This window comes from Salvelinus fontinalis, chromosome 42 (genome assembly GCF_029448725.1).
Source record: "Salvelinus fontinalis isolate EN_2023a chromosome 42, ASM2944872v1, whole genome shotgun sequence".
NCBI classification, from domain to species: Eukaryota; Metazoa; Chordata; class Actinopteri; order Salmoniformes; family Salmonidae; genus Salvelinus; species Salvelinus fontinalis.
In genome coordinates, this window is record NC_074706.1 from 10399239 (window position 1) to 10415278 (window position 16040).

The window sequence follows — 16040 nt, forward strand, 5'->3', positions numbered from 1 at the left end:
TGGCTGATGAGCGCCACAGCTTTATGACACTCGCCACCCGGGATTAGGTTGGAATGTCTCTCTGTTGACAACTGTCTGGCCCCAGGCCTCTGTGTCAGGAGTGAGCATTGGGGCAATTATTATTATATATATATATATATATCTCTCATAATCCTGAATGGCCATAATGTACAATGGAAAGTTAGGATGTGTGTTCTAAAAATGCAGTGCCCAATGCCTTATGCTCAACGAGGCAGGCGCCCCCAAAATAAGGGCACTGTGGCTATACACACACACACACACACACACACACGCCTATGTGTGCCCAGACCAAGCCAATTTGTCATTTGTTTGTCCTTGGAGAAATGTGTTTTAAGGACTATTTCTCACACAAGCAGCCCTAGACATTAAAGATTCATGGCTGCTTGCAATTCTTATGATCTTCAGCTAGTTATTCTTCTCTCAAATGAGCTTTCTGTTGCGCTTTTAGTATGTGTGTGTGTGTATATACTGAATGTGGGTGAGACGGTCTGGATTCCTATTGGAAAGACTGGAGGCAGGTTTAAACCACTCTTGACAGAATTGACATGTTGCTGATCCCAGACCAGTAGTGCAACAGGACGCACTGCCACTTGTCTTCATTCTGCTAAATAGCTGGTGGCTTTTTGACTTACCTCCATGGACGTTTTGAGATTTTGAAGCAATTCAATGTCTAGCAATTAGGATATGGAAATGGGCCTGTGCCTCTGCAGAGCCGAACACAGCCCTATGTCCCAACAGTGTCTATTTAAACTTCAGCTGTTTTTTTTCTTAGGAACTTATCAAACACCTCCCAGAAGTGTTGATCTTAATCCTATGTGGATGTTGTTTTCTCGAGGCCAAACTCTTTTTCAGAAACTGTGTAGAATGTTCTTTAGTTGAATGCATTCAGTTGTACCCGAATGACTAGGTATCTCCCGTTCGCTTTACTCCGGCGTCCGATCCATGTGGAAGTCATTTTGACGCTTGCCTGTATCTTCAATGCTATTGTTATCGGGTTATAACTTCTGCGACCGTAATCGCTGGCTGTCGGCTGGTGTTTATGCCCAGCGGAGATGCTAACGTAAACAGGAAAGAACCTCAACCCACACTTGTACACAGTGGCAGGCTGTCGCTGTTCAAGGGGCTGGACTACTCATTCAAAATCTAATCAAGTCCAATTTTATTGGTCACATCCACATGGTAAGCAGATGTTATTGCGAGTGTAGTGAAAAGCTTGTGTGTGTGTGTGATTACTCATTCATCAACTTTGTGTTCTAGCACGTGTTGTATAGATTGGTACGGCTAATCACTCACTGTTGCAAGGGAGGTGTGACTGTAAGTGTGTTATAATGTAGACAGCGAGGAAACAGTCTGTGTGTGGTCCGGTGTGAGCTAAGCCTTCCCAGCGATCCATCATGCCCAGTCACCATACAAGCCCGGGCCAGAAGAGCCTTGTTATGCTTTGTCTGATTTGGCTGTCCGAGCCTTCCAGATGTGTGAATAAGGGAATGTGTTGCTACGGTTACACGTAAACAGGTTCCCGTTTCTGAATAGTCTGATATACCGTATTTGTTTCATATTTTAATATTTCTTCTAAAACACAAGTTAGCCTGATGCATTAAGCACTTTAATTAAAGCTGGGATCTTTAATGATGGTGAAACAGACATGTCCATTTGGGATATTACAACAACAAAAAAGGTTCTGCCAACAGCACCTTTTTCCCCTCCTGTAAATCCTTGCATGTGCTATAGAAGGACAATATGTACTGCAAACAGCACCCCTTTTCCCCTCCCTGTAAATCCTTGCATGTGCTATAGGACAATATGTACTGCAAACAGCACCCTTTCCCCCCTCCCTGTAAATCCTTGCATGTGCTATAGAAGGACAATATGTACTGCAATTGACCGTGCTGCGCCACGCTACTCAGCTCGATGACAAAAACGACAACGGTGTTGGGGCGGCCAGTGGCATTGTTTACCCCTGCTGCGGATTCCATCTTTGTCATAGGCTAACATCCTCCAATACGTTGACTCAGTTTTTAGCCATATTTCGACTTGTTCTTGGAGTTTTAGTTTCAGTAATGTCGGTCCCAGTCCTAGCAGCATTGGCTGTCATGGTCAGGAACATTTGTAAGTGTGCTGAGTAACTCGAGGTCCAAAAAGGCTTGACCTCTGACACGTCAGCGTTTCGGAGCTTTCTCCTCACAGAATGCAACCTTAAGGACCCCGAAGGGAAGCGGTTGCATGGTCGCGGTATATACTACAGGACTGAAGTGTGTTCTGGAATAGCTCTGCTGACAGGGTGTGTGTGTGTGTGTGTCATTGCTTTTGACCAAAATGCTTGAGCAAGTCAATTGCTTAATTTACTGAGGATGAGTTACCACCATGTAGGTAATCCTAGCATATTCTCATGAAATAGATCAGACCGTAGGTTAAGATCCTATAGGCTAATATAGCCCATCGGAGTTAGCACATTGGCGTCCGCTTTAACTGAAACCACAACCATTAACCTTTTTATAGTACCGCTCAGTTGATCTCCCATCCCCCGTTCTACCTTAAACCCTGACCTCTAAATCTCCTCAAGTCTTGGAAGTTAACATCCCTCTGGAGGCTGTATAAAACCATATGGCATTCAGGATAAGAGAATCCCTCAAACCGAAGGCTTTGGGCTTGAATTCCCCAGGACCCAAGGTTAAATCCCTCATGGCTGACATTCCTACCATTTACCTTGGGCCTATCATGTTAACAGACATGAGCCTCAGCAGTGGGTCCATGGCACATAGTTTAGTAGTTGGAGATTAGCCAAAAAGCTCAGGTAGCCGGAATATAGACACGGGGGAGACATTTGCTGTAGCCTATTCAGGATGTGTTCGGAAACTAGTGGTTTTGTTGGTGTCTCTGTGGTCACCTTTATCCCCAATGGGCCTGCCTTGCTTGTATCCATATGTCTGCACTCTTGACTGTTTACACTAAACCTCAGTGGGAAAGGTACTATTGCTGCTAGCTCCGCATTCAGACTAGAATCACACACTCCTACAGCGGGGAGGTCTTTTGTATTTCTGAATTATTCAGTTGCCTGCCAACATCCAGAAGCAACACAATGAAGAGGCCTCTCGGTTGAAGAGAACTAGGGCTTTGTTTTTCATGACATCTTTATTGATAAGGGAAGGGCAGCGTAGGGGGGAGTCAGTCAGCATTCTTTGTTGTCAGTCAGTTCTGCCGAGTTGTGAAGACTCTGTAATCCCCACTGATCCAGACCTATTTCTTCTTTCTGTAGTTGAATTTTCCCATAGCAATTATTTATTTCTCCAGCCTTTTGATTAGAATTTGAGGAAGGTCCACGTGCTGAGATGTGTGACCTATGTGGGGTATGGTAATGGAGTCTATTCCCAATAGGTTGACACACTATATTGAGAAATGTCCTAGCCGGCATGCAGCAGCACATTCTGTGGACAACATCGTCCCATAAGAAGTAGAAGTGGAGGCAATTAAAAAAGTTGGAGAAGAGCAGGAGAAGTTCTAAGGGAGATTTAAACCTTCAAATGAAATGTCAAGTTCAAGAAACATTGGGAAACGGCGGCACTCCAAAAAGTTTATTTAAAAAATTGGACAAAAAGACGCCCCCCCCCCCCCCCATTTCACCTTTTTTATTTTCTGCCGGACAGGGTAACGTTTCGTCAGTTATGCCTTCATCAGAGTGTCTGCTGTAGGCCCAAAGCCTATCCATCCTGACTCCAGCAGGTCAAATAAAGCCTTGATGAAGTGGCCATGTCACACATTCCAACATCTGTCTGCTGTGTGAACGGCAGCCCTAAATATCCTTCATCCGCCTCAGCATCATAGTCAAGGTTACGATGATGCCATAACTCCCTGGCCGGCAGCATGGACAAGTTCGAGTTTCTGTTAACCCTTACTTTAGATTTGATGTCGTCGACGGCATCAGGCATTCATGAACATGGGCCTAAGTGTTCCTCACACTCAGAAAGAATCTCTCGACCTGCTGTTCGATGTACATACCACTTAGCTTAAATATGCTATGTACTAAAAATATTGATCTGCTTGTCATGAGTTGGCATGAACTGTCACATATGGCAGGTGTCATGTCCCACTGCGATACTGTACCATTATGCCCCCCCCCCCCCCCCCAAAATAAAAGTTACCTGACACGGACCAGCTGATCTGGACATTTCTGACAAATTGTAAGTAGCTCTCTAAGGTATGTGATGACTGACATGACAAGAGGAACTGATGATGCATGACCCAATTTAGAAATGTCACCTTGTGCATTCTACTATTCCAACTTTCAAGAGTAAGTTGAAAGCCCGACTGAGTTCCTTAATAAATAAAGTGCCCCACAGTTTGGGAACCACTGCGTTAAGAGACCATGTCAAAGCAGCTGATTACAGTGGTAAGTCAGGGAGGAGCAGACAGGACGGTGTGGGGGGGGGGGGGGGCTGGTCTGGGGGATTGCACGTCACCCCATTGAGCTTCCTCATAACTGCAGTTTTGAACGACCGGTGAAACACATTCCTCCCCAGGGGGGGTCAGGGAGCCGGATTCCACAGTGACTCGTCGTTTCGAGGGGGCGTGGCCTATCCTGAGGCATGGCAGACAGCTGCTCTGCCTGACAGGGACCTCAGCGGTGACATCACGCCCTGGGATATTTTAAAAGGGGGTGATGAGCTGGGGAGCGAGCTCGGAGTGGACAGACCACCATCAACAGCGCACCGTGAGGGTTGTATTAGTGTTTTCAAGAGCTCCAGAGAGAAGAGTCGAATTCCCACCGGCCACTTTGTACGACAACCTGCTCCCTGAGCCGCCCCTGATTCCCCCTCTGGGATATGACCTACTAGCCCCTGTTCTTGCAATGATGAGGCATTGCCCCATACCCCTTTTCGCATCTTCCAGATCCCGAAAGAAGATGCCCAAGGCCTCTGGGAAAGAGAAGGCCCCCCTGGCAACACCGGAGAGCCAGGCCCTGGACATAGTGGCAGACCCAAAAGTGGTGGTCAAGGTGGCTAAGGAGCCTCCACTGCCCCCGCAGAAAGTGCTCCGGCTCTTCAGCATCAACATCATCACTCAGGGGCTGCCCTTCTGTCGCAGACGGGTGAGTGCTGCCGGGCTTGGGCCCAAGGTGTGTTAAGGGGGGTTGGGGTTGGCCAGATGCTTACAGACATGAGCGAGGAATCTCGCCTGTCACCCACATAAAATGTCAAGGGGTCACTCCGCACCCTGCTGGCTCATCTGTGACACAGGACTGACGAAAGCAAAACTGTCTGTGGGCGAGTGCAACTGTGATTCTGTTTTAGCGTCAAGGTCTCTTCCCCGTTTCCTCTCTTCTGTTGAATTGCACATTGTCAGTCTCTCAGTGTTGTTGTGTTTGTAGTTAATCAAGGTGACAGTTTTTGTCTCCATCTGACAGAGGTGACTTTTGTTTTTGAAATGTTCAACAAGAGTCTTGTTTCTTCTCTGGGTTGTATTTTGTCAAAGTGAATCACAGTGGAGGCCGTCTCAAAAATACCTCTGACGCACAAGCCTTCTCAACATGGATATAAACACTGTATCTGGTTAGGAATAACCCCCCCCCCCCCCCCCCCACCCCACCTACTACATCTCTTCCCACTTCAGTCAACAAACAGTCATTTGTTACCTGTACTGTTGTTTCATTTAATCAAGAGGAAAAAGATAAAAGCGATAGTAAGTGTTGGCACTTGTCCTTGACCGTAAATGCAGTGACAGGTTTTATTCTTGTCAAAGTGCTTCATAATATGACAACTATATTGCCAACACGTGAATGAGCGCAATAGCTTGTCAGTTTGGTAGAATACCCTATTCCCCAAGGACTTTTACTAAGGGTTTTGTCACAATTACATTGTACCTAGTTTTGTAATGCTAACAAATGCACACTACCCAATCCTTAATCTTGTGCCTACTTGAAAAATAGCTTTCACCCAATTTATTTGTATTTAAGTATTCGGTGTCTCTCTAAAACACGGTTTTATGCTAGCGTGTGTCGTGCGTAGACTGCTGGGCGCAACAATGCACTTGTTGACGCAGTCATGTGCTCGGGCAGCCTCGCCCAAAGCGCCGTTCAGGACTCCTACATGTGACCTTAAAAAGGCTGCATGGTATCTCTCTATTTATAGATTATGTTTAGGAGACGGTGACCAAATGTATTGATCGCAGGGATAAACACCTGGCAGCTTCTGTAGTCCAAGGAAATATTGGTTGTCGATGTTTCAAGAACGTAAAGTTGAACGTTTTATAGGGACAAGTGCATAAAAGACAAAAGCTATGGATGTCCTCTACCTTCACTAGTCTTTTTATTGCTGATGTGTTTCAGTCATCTGATTTAATGGGAGAGGTGCTGCTAGATAGGAGGGGGGTTAAGTAAGTGACGGCCAGGACAGTTCAATGATATCGGACGCGATGGAACGTTACACCTCGACAACTGGCCTATGGCTTTACTCCTTATGCTTAGCAACCTAAATCGAGCCGTTCTAATTTTTCGGGGAAAAAATGGGCGTAGGAAAATGACTTTCGTCGTGTTTAGGTAAGCAAATCTTGCCGCTAAACCGGCTTCCATTTTGAGAACCCGGTCTCTTTATGCACCGCTTACGCCATGCTCGTACCAGCCCAGCATCCTTGCACGTCCACGCTTATTATTTATATATATATATGTGGCGCACTGCGGCAACAAGTGGAGAAGGTGCACACTTGTGAAAGGCTGACCAAGGCTTTGACTGCCATGTTGAGCTGATATCCTGCCAAATTGAATTGCGGCCCACACAACCTTTTTTCTAGTTCCCCTGTAAGGAATCAGACGTACCACAGCTTTTGTACCCCGTCTGTGACGCAGGAAATGTTGGCAGCCCTTGATGGGCAATTTGCACTTTTGTGACATTGTACTGATGTGAACCCTTAAGAACTTCATCACTTGGGGGAGTTGAATTGACTATAGCTAACAGCATTGGTATTTTCTTGTCAAATTAGACTGGCACCTCAATGTTTGGGTGTTAGCTACATCATAGTAAAACTGCCTTGGAGCTTAGACGAAGGGCTCTTTTTATAGGGGTTGCTGAGGGAAGGATGGGAGAGGACATGAAAGATTGAGAGAATAAAATTGTCCTCTTTACACCTCCGCTTCTGCAGCTTTCACAGAGGGAGTTGAGGGACAGAGTGAAGGATGGAGAGAGAACGAGGGGAGGACTCGGCTAAAACAGCCCTCTCGCTCGCTCTTCCCCCCCCGCTCTCGCTCGCTCTTTCCCCTCGCTCTCGCTCGCTCTTCCCCCCCGCTCTCGCTCGCTCTTCCCCCCCCGCTCTCGCTCGCTCTTCCCCCCCGCTCTCGCTCGCTCTTCCCCCCCCGCTCTCGCTCGCTCTTCCCCTCCCGCTCTCGCTCGCTCTTCCCCCCCCCCCGCTCTCGCTCGCTCTTCCCCCCCCCCGCTCTCGCTCGCTCTTCCCCCCCCCCCGCTCTCGCTCGCTCTTCCCCCCCCCCCCGCTCTCGCTCGCTCTTCCCCCCCCCGCTCTCGCTCGCTCTTCCCCCCCCCCGCTCTCGCTCGCTCTTCCGCTCTCTCTCGCTCTTCCCCTCTCGCTCGCTCTTCCCCTCTCGCTCGCTCTTCCCCTCTCGCTCGCTCTTCCCCTCTCGCTCGCTCTTCCGCTCTCGCTCGCTCTTCCCCCCCGCTCTCGCTCGCTCTCCCCCTCCCTGCCCGCTCCATCTATCCCTCTCCCCCTGTCTCTTGCTTTCCCCCCCTCTCTCTCTGCTGTCTGAGATCAAAGCCAGCCACTGGGTAAAACAGCTCAGAGACAAAGGGATCAGAATGGTAATTTGTCTTTCATTAGTGCTGTTTACGCGCTAGCTGCAGGTTCAAAAGCTGAGCCAAAAGGGATCTAAGGGGGTGGCTAGGCAGGATAATATCCACCATGCTCTGTCTTTCCTGGCCACAGAGTCAGAATTAAAGATGTTTCTCTTTGTAAGTGTATCGCTCACTGTCCAATGGGATTCAAGTGGCACTCATAATAATCACCGTAATCATTTTCTGCAAGGTAAAACAGGCTGTTTACATTCCTCTGTTACGCCGCATAACTAACAAAAATCACAAAGCAGCGTGAGCAACTGTCCAGTCATTTGATGGCTATAGCCCTTTAACCTGTTAAACTCAGTTGTTGCTTTGGACCCGGTACCCTTGCCCTTTAAAAGGCTATGTTTGTGAGGTGATTCTCCCCAAGAATTTCATGGATGCAGAATGTCTTGACCTCCATCCAACAAGTGTTCATTTGTACCGTGTAATGTTTCAGATGTGTTGTGGGCTGTGAAATGGTGTTGAGGGTGTTAGAACTGTAAATAAGGTGTCCGGCTGGGTACCTTCTGTGTTCTCTCATTCTCTTGCTCCCTCTTTCTAGTTCATCCCTCCCTTCATTCCTTACTTCCCTCTCCTTTGGTAAGGAATGTTCTATGCCCTGTTTTCTACAACTGCTAGGGAACTTCAGCCTTGATGATAATTAGGATTTAATCGTTTGAGCTGAAGGTGAAATACACCTTTTGGTACCAACCAGACATAGGCCTCCAGGGGAGCATGAAACGAGACACCCCTGGCACAGGGAACCGAGCACGGGAAGAAAAAAGTTAGTTAAGGCCCCACCTCTGGCAGCCTCCGGATAGTAATTGGTTTATAACTAAAATAAAATAAATGTAGGATTACGCCACTGTTGCAGGTCGAGCTTAATCCCTGGCTTCCCGTTGCGAGAGTGCAGTCTCCCCCTCAAAGCATGCCGAGGGCGCTGCACTGCTAACCACTCCTCCACATCAGGGGATCTTTGCCTTCCCTCCCTACCTCTTTCACTCTCTCCCACTAACTAAAACACTGCAGAATCCAGGCGTTCTATCAGCAATTTGCACACATTCCCCAGTAAGATTAACTTTGTATGAAAAGACAAAATGGGTCCTTACAGGCTTCCCCTTTTTTTGTTCTTTAGTGGGTCGTGTTCAAGAACAAGTTTCTTTTGTTTTTGCATCTTTGTCGCTGTGTTAAAATGGTGCCAACTGCGAGGAGAGAGTTCCAGGCCCCGAACTGAAAAACAGTCTAAACTTTGCCACTGGCTGCCTTCTGGAAGAACTTTGTCTCAGTAGACCAAACCGAACAGTAGCTAGGTCCCCCATGCCATGCCCAGTTGTGGGGCTGCTCTTGCTGGTGTGCCACGCAGACTCCATCAGACTACTGTGGAGGCAGCAGCTGGCTCCAGTGAATGGAATTGCTGGTATTTCTCTGGTCTCTATGGGACGTTAGAACTTAAGTCCCTGGAGCTTCCGCTTTCGAGAGAGCTCATTCCTCAGAGTCCAAGGAGCTTTCACAAGACATTTTTGTCATTTCTAATGCGACAGTGTTGCTGCTGAGATAATTGCTGAAAAGTTTAGTTATTTTAACAAAAATACATTCATTAACTTCAGTTAACTGAATACATTATCATATGGTCCATAGCGATTTAGTGAGGTAGTTTGATTGTAAAAAGAATTGTCATGGATTTCGGTTTCGATTATCATTAAATGCATTATGAAATATTGACAGTAAAAAAATATATATTTTTTAAATAAATTCCAGTCAATCATTATGAACATTCAATTGCAAAAACAGGGACAATGGAATATTTTCAGTCAGGTCAATAGAGAAATAGGAAATGACTATGAAATAATACAATGCGATGGATTTTCTTAAACAATGCAGTTCAAGAAATAGAGTTTAGAGCTTAAGTAAGCGTTTCACGGTAAGGTCGTATGTATTCAAATCAAATTTGATTATGGTCATTGTAGTTAATTACCAGGTTTCTGCACTGAACTAGGTTGAATATTTGCTTTATGCAAACTACAACTCCCCTTCATGCCAGCGTTTCTGTCGTGAATGATTAGACTTCTCTCTAAAGAAACGGCGCGTTGGGCTCACAAAATTCCTGAATGGAATTCCAGTAATTGAACTGACATCGGTCAATTAGTTGTTTAATAACCCCCATCACCACCCCAAAAAAAAAAATCTTGGTTAATTGCTCAGCAATAATGTTACATAACATTTGCTTCCTCTGTAATAGCTTAGCAATAATGTGTCTCCTGAAATGTAGGCACACAAGCTTAAGTTTGGTCCTTGTCTGAGGATATCTCCAGGATCTTTTGTATCGTCCTTCAACTCTGTCAATCTCCTGACATAAATAGCATAGGGACTTGGCTTGAGTTTCCAATTAACATGTGCCAACATAGGTTACGTAAACCTCGTTTCCCAGGCCGGAACAGGCATCCAGCTGTTGCAGTAGAGATGGTTATCGGGAATAAGACTTACATAGCAGTGCATTTGAGACTTGGTGTTAGTTTCCTGGCTCATCCTGCTGCCATGCCATTTTGGGTAAGATGATCTGGACCTGCCCATTACAGCTATGTGTCCTGTCCCCTGCCATCAGCCAGGGCCATTTTCTGCTTGGACTTTCGCTCAGTATAGGCTGCAACTTTCCCTAGAGACTCTAATATCAAGTGCAAAGCGGATGAGCTAATAGCTAGATCTCAAAAGGAAAACGAAAGGAAACACGAAAGGAAAGGAAACACTTTCCTATTTTGTCCGTTATAAATCCGTTCTTTGCCTTTCTTCAAAGTATTTTTGTATAGCCTAACGGGTACATGTTAGCTGTTGCGGATTTAGCAGTTAATCAGCCAAGTATGTAGTATAAAACAATTTGTTGTAATTGAGTGCTCATATGGCCTTTGTTTGTTTGTAAGGTTGTGTCTGTGTATGTGAAGCAGGGCGACGTGACACTCTTGGTAGGTGCGGCCTACGATGTTTGCTGCAAGCCAGGCGCAGATTGCAACCTCGCTGTCATGTCTTTGGTCACATTTCAAGAACATTTCCATTTCCAAGAGTGTTGGATAAAAGGGATATGAGATGGCACCAATTTTAGGATGTTAAATTCAACTTCGCCAGCGTGCTGTTTGTATACTGTATATGCCCTTGCGTGCTAACTGCTTAGCACTACTCTGCGTCATTCATCATACTTTCAAACAAGTTATTTGCAGAGAAAGCACAAGAAAAGTTTGCACCTTTATGCCAACGAAGATATGTTGAGAAAAGCCCACACCAGGCCTTAGAGATCAGTGCACTGCCAGTTGACTCCCTTAACTCCCTCACGCTCCTCCCAAGACTCCAATCTCTGCAGTGGATTATTTCTCAAATCCATCTTCTGGTAAACACATTTACCAACTGCTTGCCGGTCGGGCCCAGCCATGTATTAAGTAAGGTGCCTGCGGCGGTCGGTCCAGATAAGACTTTTTGGATTTGAGGAGCTTCACCCTGTACTCATTTGGTGCTACATAGATCAAAATGGGACTCGCAATCCCTTGACTCTGCATCATGGCCCCCCGAAGCAATCGTCTTTAGGGGTCTCAAGCGAGGCTCCTCGCCGCGTCGCTTTAGCGGCCCTATTCACGTTATTGCAGTTGACAGCAAGGTGTCATTTCAGGAGAGATATAGTTAAAATGGAGGGCCTGGAGAAGCACTGAAGATGGTATGTTTGCTGATGCAAAAGACTGCGAGACGACAGGGCTTATGCTGGAATAATAAAGCACCCTACATTACCACTCCAATACCTTCTGAGTTGTGGCTTTCTTTTTGGATGAATTATTACATATTTACAATGCTATTTGTTTCTTTTGTGTCAGTATAGTGTCACGCTTCAACATGATGACCTTATAAATGTACTCTGCCACTGAGGACCGCATTCACAATTTCACGCTCTCCCCACACACTAGAAATCCAAGGTCCCTCCGATTAATCGGCCGTCTATTCCCTGCCAAGTAGAACAGGTTGCAGAGTATTGAACAGACCCGTACGCTTGTTTTGACTCTGTTATCCTGCTGGGCGGTGACACAGCTTTGAGCAGAAGATGAAACACAACTCCCAGAGCGGTGTTGCTCTCACAGGGGGAGCCGCCTGTTACGTCCATTCAGTGGGCCTCATGGTGTAAGACATGCCCTTGGCGACAGGGTCAGCCACTGGGCAGTCGGTCCGTTGTATCTGCAGTCTCTCCTTCCCCGACAAGTTCACTAGAGATAAGTGCTATCTGGGAGCTCTTTATGGCACGCTCGCCAACTTCTAATCCTTCAGTGTACATCTTGTCATGTTTCTATTACAGATTATACTCTTTGAAGACTTTTATTCATCGCCCTCCAGCTCTAAATGCCCTTTTTCCCCCATTATCAGTAGACAATCCGGTCTTCGCTCACAAACTGACCGTAAGTCCCCATCACCAACTAAATGTTGCAATGCGATGGATACCCATAGCATTCTGGCTGCGCATCACAACCATCTGTCCTCCTGCTCCTTTACGCTCTATTAATAGAACCCACATAAGAACAGCTCCTCTCTGCCGTTATGGCTCAGCTGCTGAAACCCACAACACGTTCGCCTCAGACGTACTGACCTCCTCTTCAGTTCAAAGCCAAGGAAGAAGTGATGGCGAAATGATGTCAAATCATGTCAAAGGGATTTTGTGGGGCATGGACTCGTGCGGTGTTCCCCTGGTGTTAGCAGTCTTGCTAGCTAGCCTCACTAGCGCCCGCCTCCCTTCCCGCACCTTTGGCGTATTTGACCATATCCGTAATGTCTATATGGGCGGCTGGCTGCCACTTTCATCTCTGGATTTGTGATCTGGACAGCTGATGCCCGGCCCCGTTCAACCCCCACTCTCTCTCCTGAGGCGAGGACCAGAGCTCTGCTCCCTCACTCCTGGGAGAGGTGCTGGGATTCCATTGCCCTTGGGCTCCAAATAACACTGAAGGGGGGGGGGGGGGGGGGATGGGAGGAAGGCATCTGCTCCATGCTATTCTAGGCAGACCAATTCCAGGGCAGAGAGAGGGAGAGCGCCAGCCAGCAGTTCGGCCCAACCAAGCTGTTCTGTCCCCCACTAAGAAAATGAAGAGGCAAGGGTTCGGTAGCCAGGGAGGACGGTCGGTTTTCGTGTTTCTCGTTTGTAGCAGCAGTCTAATCGAATCATCTGTTTAATTTCACTTCCTCTTGACCTGATTGTTTGATTTCCTCTAATCTAATCAACCAATACGAGTTTTCTCTTCTGTTTACCCACAACGAATCATGGTAAACAAACACTGTTCTTTATCAGCCAATGTTCATCAGAGTGTACTGGAAAACAAATCAAATTTTATTTGTCACATACACATGGTTAGCTGATGTTAATGCGAGTGTAGCGAAATGCTTGTGCTTCTAGTTCCGACAATGCAGTAATAACCAACGAGTAATCTAACCTAACAATTCCACAACTACTACCTTATACACACAAGTGTAAAGGAATAAAGAATATGTACATAAAGATATATGAATGAGTGATGGTACAGAACGGCATAGGCAATATGCAGTAGATGGTATAGAGTACAGTATATACATATGAGATGAGTAATGTAGGGTATATAAACATAAAGTGGCTAGTGATACATGTATTACATAAAGATGGCAAGATGCAGTAGATGATATAGAGTAGAGTATATACATATACATATGAGATGGGTAATGTAGGGTATGTAAACATTATATTAAGTGACATTGTTTAAAGTGGCTAGTGATACATTTTTACATACATTTCCATCAATTCCATCAAGTGGCTGGAGTTGAGTCAGTATGTTGGCAGCGGCCGCTAAATGTTAGTGGTGGCTGTTTAACAGTCTGATGGCCTTGAGATAGAAGCTGTTTTTCAGTCTCTCGGCCCCGCTTTGATGCACCTGTACTGACCCCGCCTTCTGGATGATAGTGGGGTGAACAGGCAGTGTCTCGGGTGGTTGTTGTCCTTCATGATCTTTATGACCTTCCTGTGGCATCGGGTGGTGTAGGTGTCCTGGAGGGCAGGTAGTTTGCCCCCGGTGATGCATTGTGCAGACCTCACTACCCTCTGGAGAGCCTTACGGTTGTGGGCGGAGCAGTTGACGTACCAGGCGGGGATACAGCCCGACAGGATGCTCTCGATTGTGCATCTGTAGAAGTTTGTGAGTGCTTTTGGTGACAAGCCAAATTTCTTCAGCCTCCTGCTGAAAACATTGACTTGTTTCCAAGTACTTCAACATAAATGAGCCTGGTCATTATTGAGGACACGGCGATCTCTCTCGCGTGCCTAACTCGCATGTCTCGACACTGTGGCCTTTTACAGGTGAATATGAGTTCTCTCTCTAAAAGCTGCATGCATTCGTCTTTCCCGTGGTATGCTGTACGTGACGCAGTGTGACCAAGACCTGCTCAGTAGGCTCACGACCGACTGGCCCAGGTCGTAGTTCAGTCACGGCCCTTCCCACCTGCAGCAGGGCTGCCTGGAGGCACTGACATTTCCCACGGCAGGCGGGGGCAAGAGGGGTTAAGAAGAGACGTTCTCCTCCCTCAGGAATGTGTCACAGGGCCTAAGCATCGCCGTGTTCCCCAACCGGAGAGAAACTGAAGTTGGGGTGGCAGCTTTAAAAGCCCTCTACACGCGCGCAGATACACACTGCTCTGCTTCTCAGTTGTCGTCTCTGGTGTACAGTACCTCAGGGTCTACTCACACATACTCTGCAGACTAAACTGAGTCATTACCAACAACTACATCCAATAAGTAAGCCTGAGGTTAAACAAGACTGCGCTGTCGTAGCCTGTTTTCTCCTTGCTGCTTCACTAACAGCTTGTTTGGGAGTCTGTTTTTGAAGTGAGGCAGAGGCGTAGCGTATCGGGGCCCCTGCACCTCGCCTGTGATCTAGTATTGCTAAGCACTTGTGTCAGGAGCCACACGGGGCCGAGCTGCTCTAGAAGTTTGGGGATATTTGGGCGTTGTGTTTGTGCCGGCGTCTCTAAGCTGCCAGCCTGAACCCAGAGTGGCTAAGCTACCCTGTCGCCTCTTGATTTTCAATCAACAGTTTCCAAGGAACTGATGCTATGCTTCTCACTGGGCCCCTCGCGCCACCGCCCTCACTCTAACAGTGTGTGTGTGTGTGTGTGTGTGTGTGTGTGTGTGTGTGTGTGTGTGTGTGTGTGTGTGTGTGTATATACTGATCAATGAGAATCAATCTTCCTCATTGATCAGTTGTCTCTGGCTTTGATGGCTGTGTGGCCGGGGGACAACAGACCCCCCCCTTATAGATTTTTCTCATTTGTGTAATTATGCCTGTGCAACACTGCCCCTACTCCCCGCCTCCACAGCCTTGTGTTCTGGGCTGGGATCCCTTGGTTGGAAATGTGAGCTGGTTAAACGTCTGTCTGGTCCTCCTTTTCAAGCCTCAGGATCTGCTGCTACTCCCCTTTTTAAAACCCACCCACCCATCTCTCTGTTGCTCTGGCTCGCGCGCCTAGCCGGCACGTAATTGGGTCGTCAGCAGCAGTCGGACACAGCCGGTGAATATATAGCCAACCGGCCGGCTGTAATTGATGCGGCTGTGTGCATGGTTTGTTTAATCTGTGCATAACCCCTCCGTCCCTCGCTCTCTGTGTGTGGTCCCCCTGGCGCTGCTCTGAGGGTGCAGGTGCTGAGAGTTTAGAGAGAGGTGCAGAGCGAGAGACTGAGAGAAGGATAAAGAGAGGGGGAGGGAGAGAGTGGTGGGCATTTCTTAGGCGAAAGGCTTAGATGCAAGACATAACGGTCATAGGATCCTGTGAGCTTTGAGCTGGCAGGTGATGTTGCCTCTACCTCTCCCTGCCCTCTCTCCCTCTGCTCACTCTTTCTCTCCTCTCTCCATCTCAATTTAATTTAAGGGCCTTTATTAGCATGGGAAACCAATGTTAACGTTGCCAAAGCCAGTAAAATGGATAATAAACAAATGTGAAATAGATAATAAATGAACAGTTACACTCACAGAAGTTACAAAAAGAATAAAGACATTTCAAATGTCATATTATGTGCAAATAGTTTCTCTCTCTCTCTCTCTCCGCCACCCGCAGTGAACCCACTGTAGAGTGCAGCCAGGCTCAGCATTGGTAGTAATAAAGATAGCTTTGCACAGCGGAGAGAAGCACAGCAGAATATAGAGAGGAAAGAGGAGCGTTATT

The 16040-nt window shown here is 47.0% G+C and overlaps 1 protein-coding gene across 4 annotated transcripts in view; it reads left to right on the forward strand.

The window, feature by feature from the left end:
* LOC129841302 (F-box/WD repeat-containing protein 7) overlaps window positions 1-16040 on the forward strand; it is a 178217-nt gene that overhangs the window by 85477 nt on the left and 76700 nt on the right. The window contains exon 1 of one of the 4 annotated variants that reach the window (XM_055909509.1): window positions 4779-5107. The exons of the other annotated variants lie outside the window; for them this stretch is intronic. Within the exon in view, the coding sequence (XP_055765484.1) occupies window positions 4868-5107 (240 nt within the window). The 5' untranslated portion in view covers window positions 4779-4867. Of the gene's footprint in view, window positions 1-4778; window positions 5108-16040 lie in introns of those variants that run through there. 4 annotated transcript variants of the gene reach the window in all.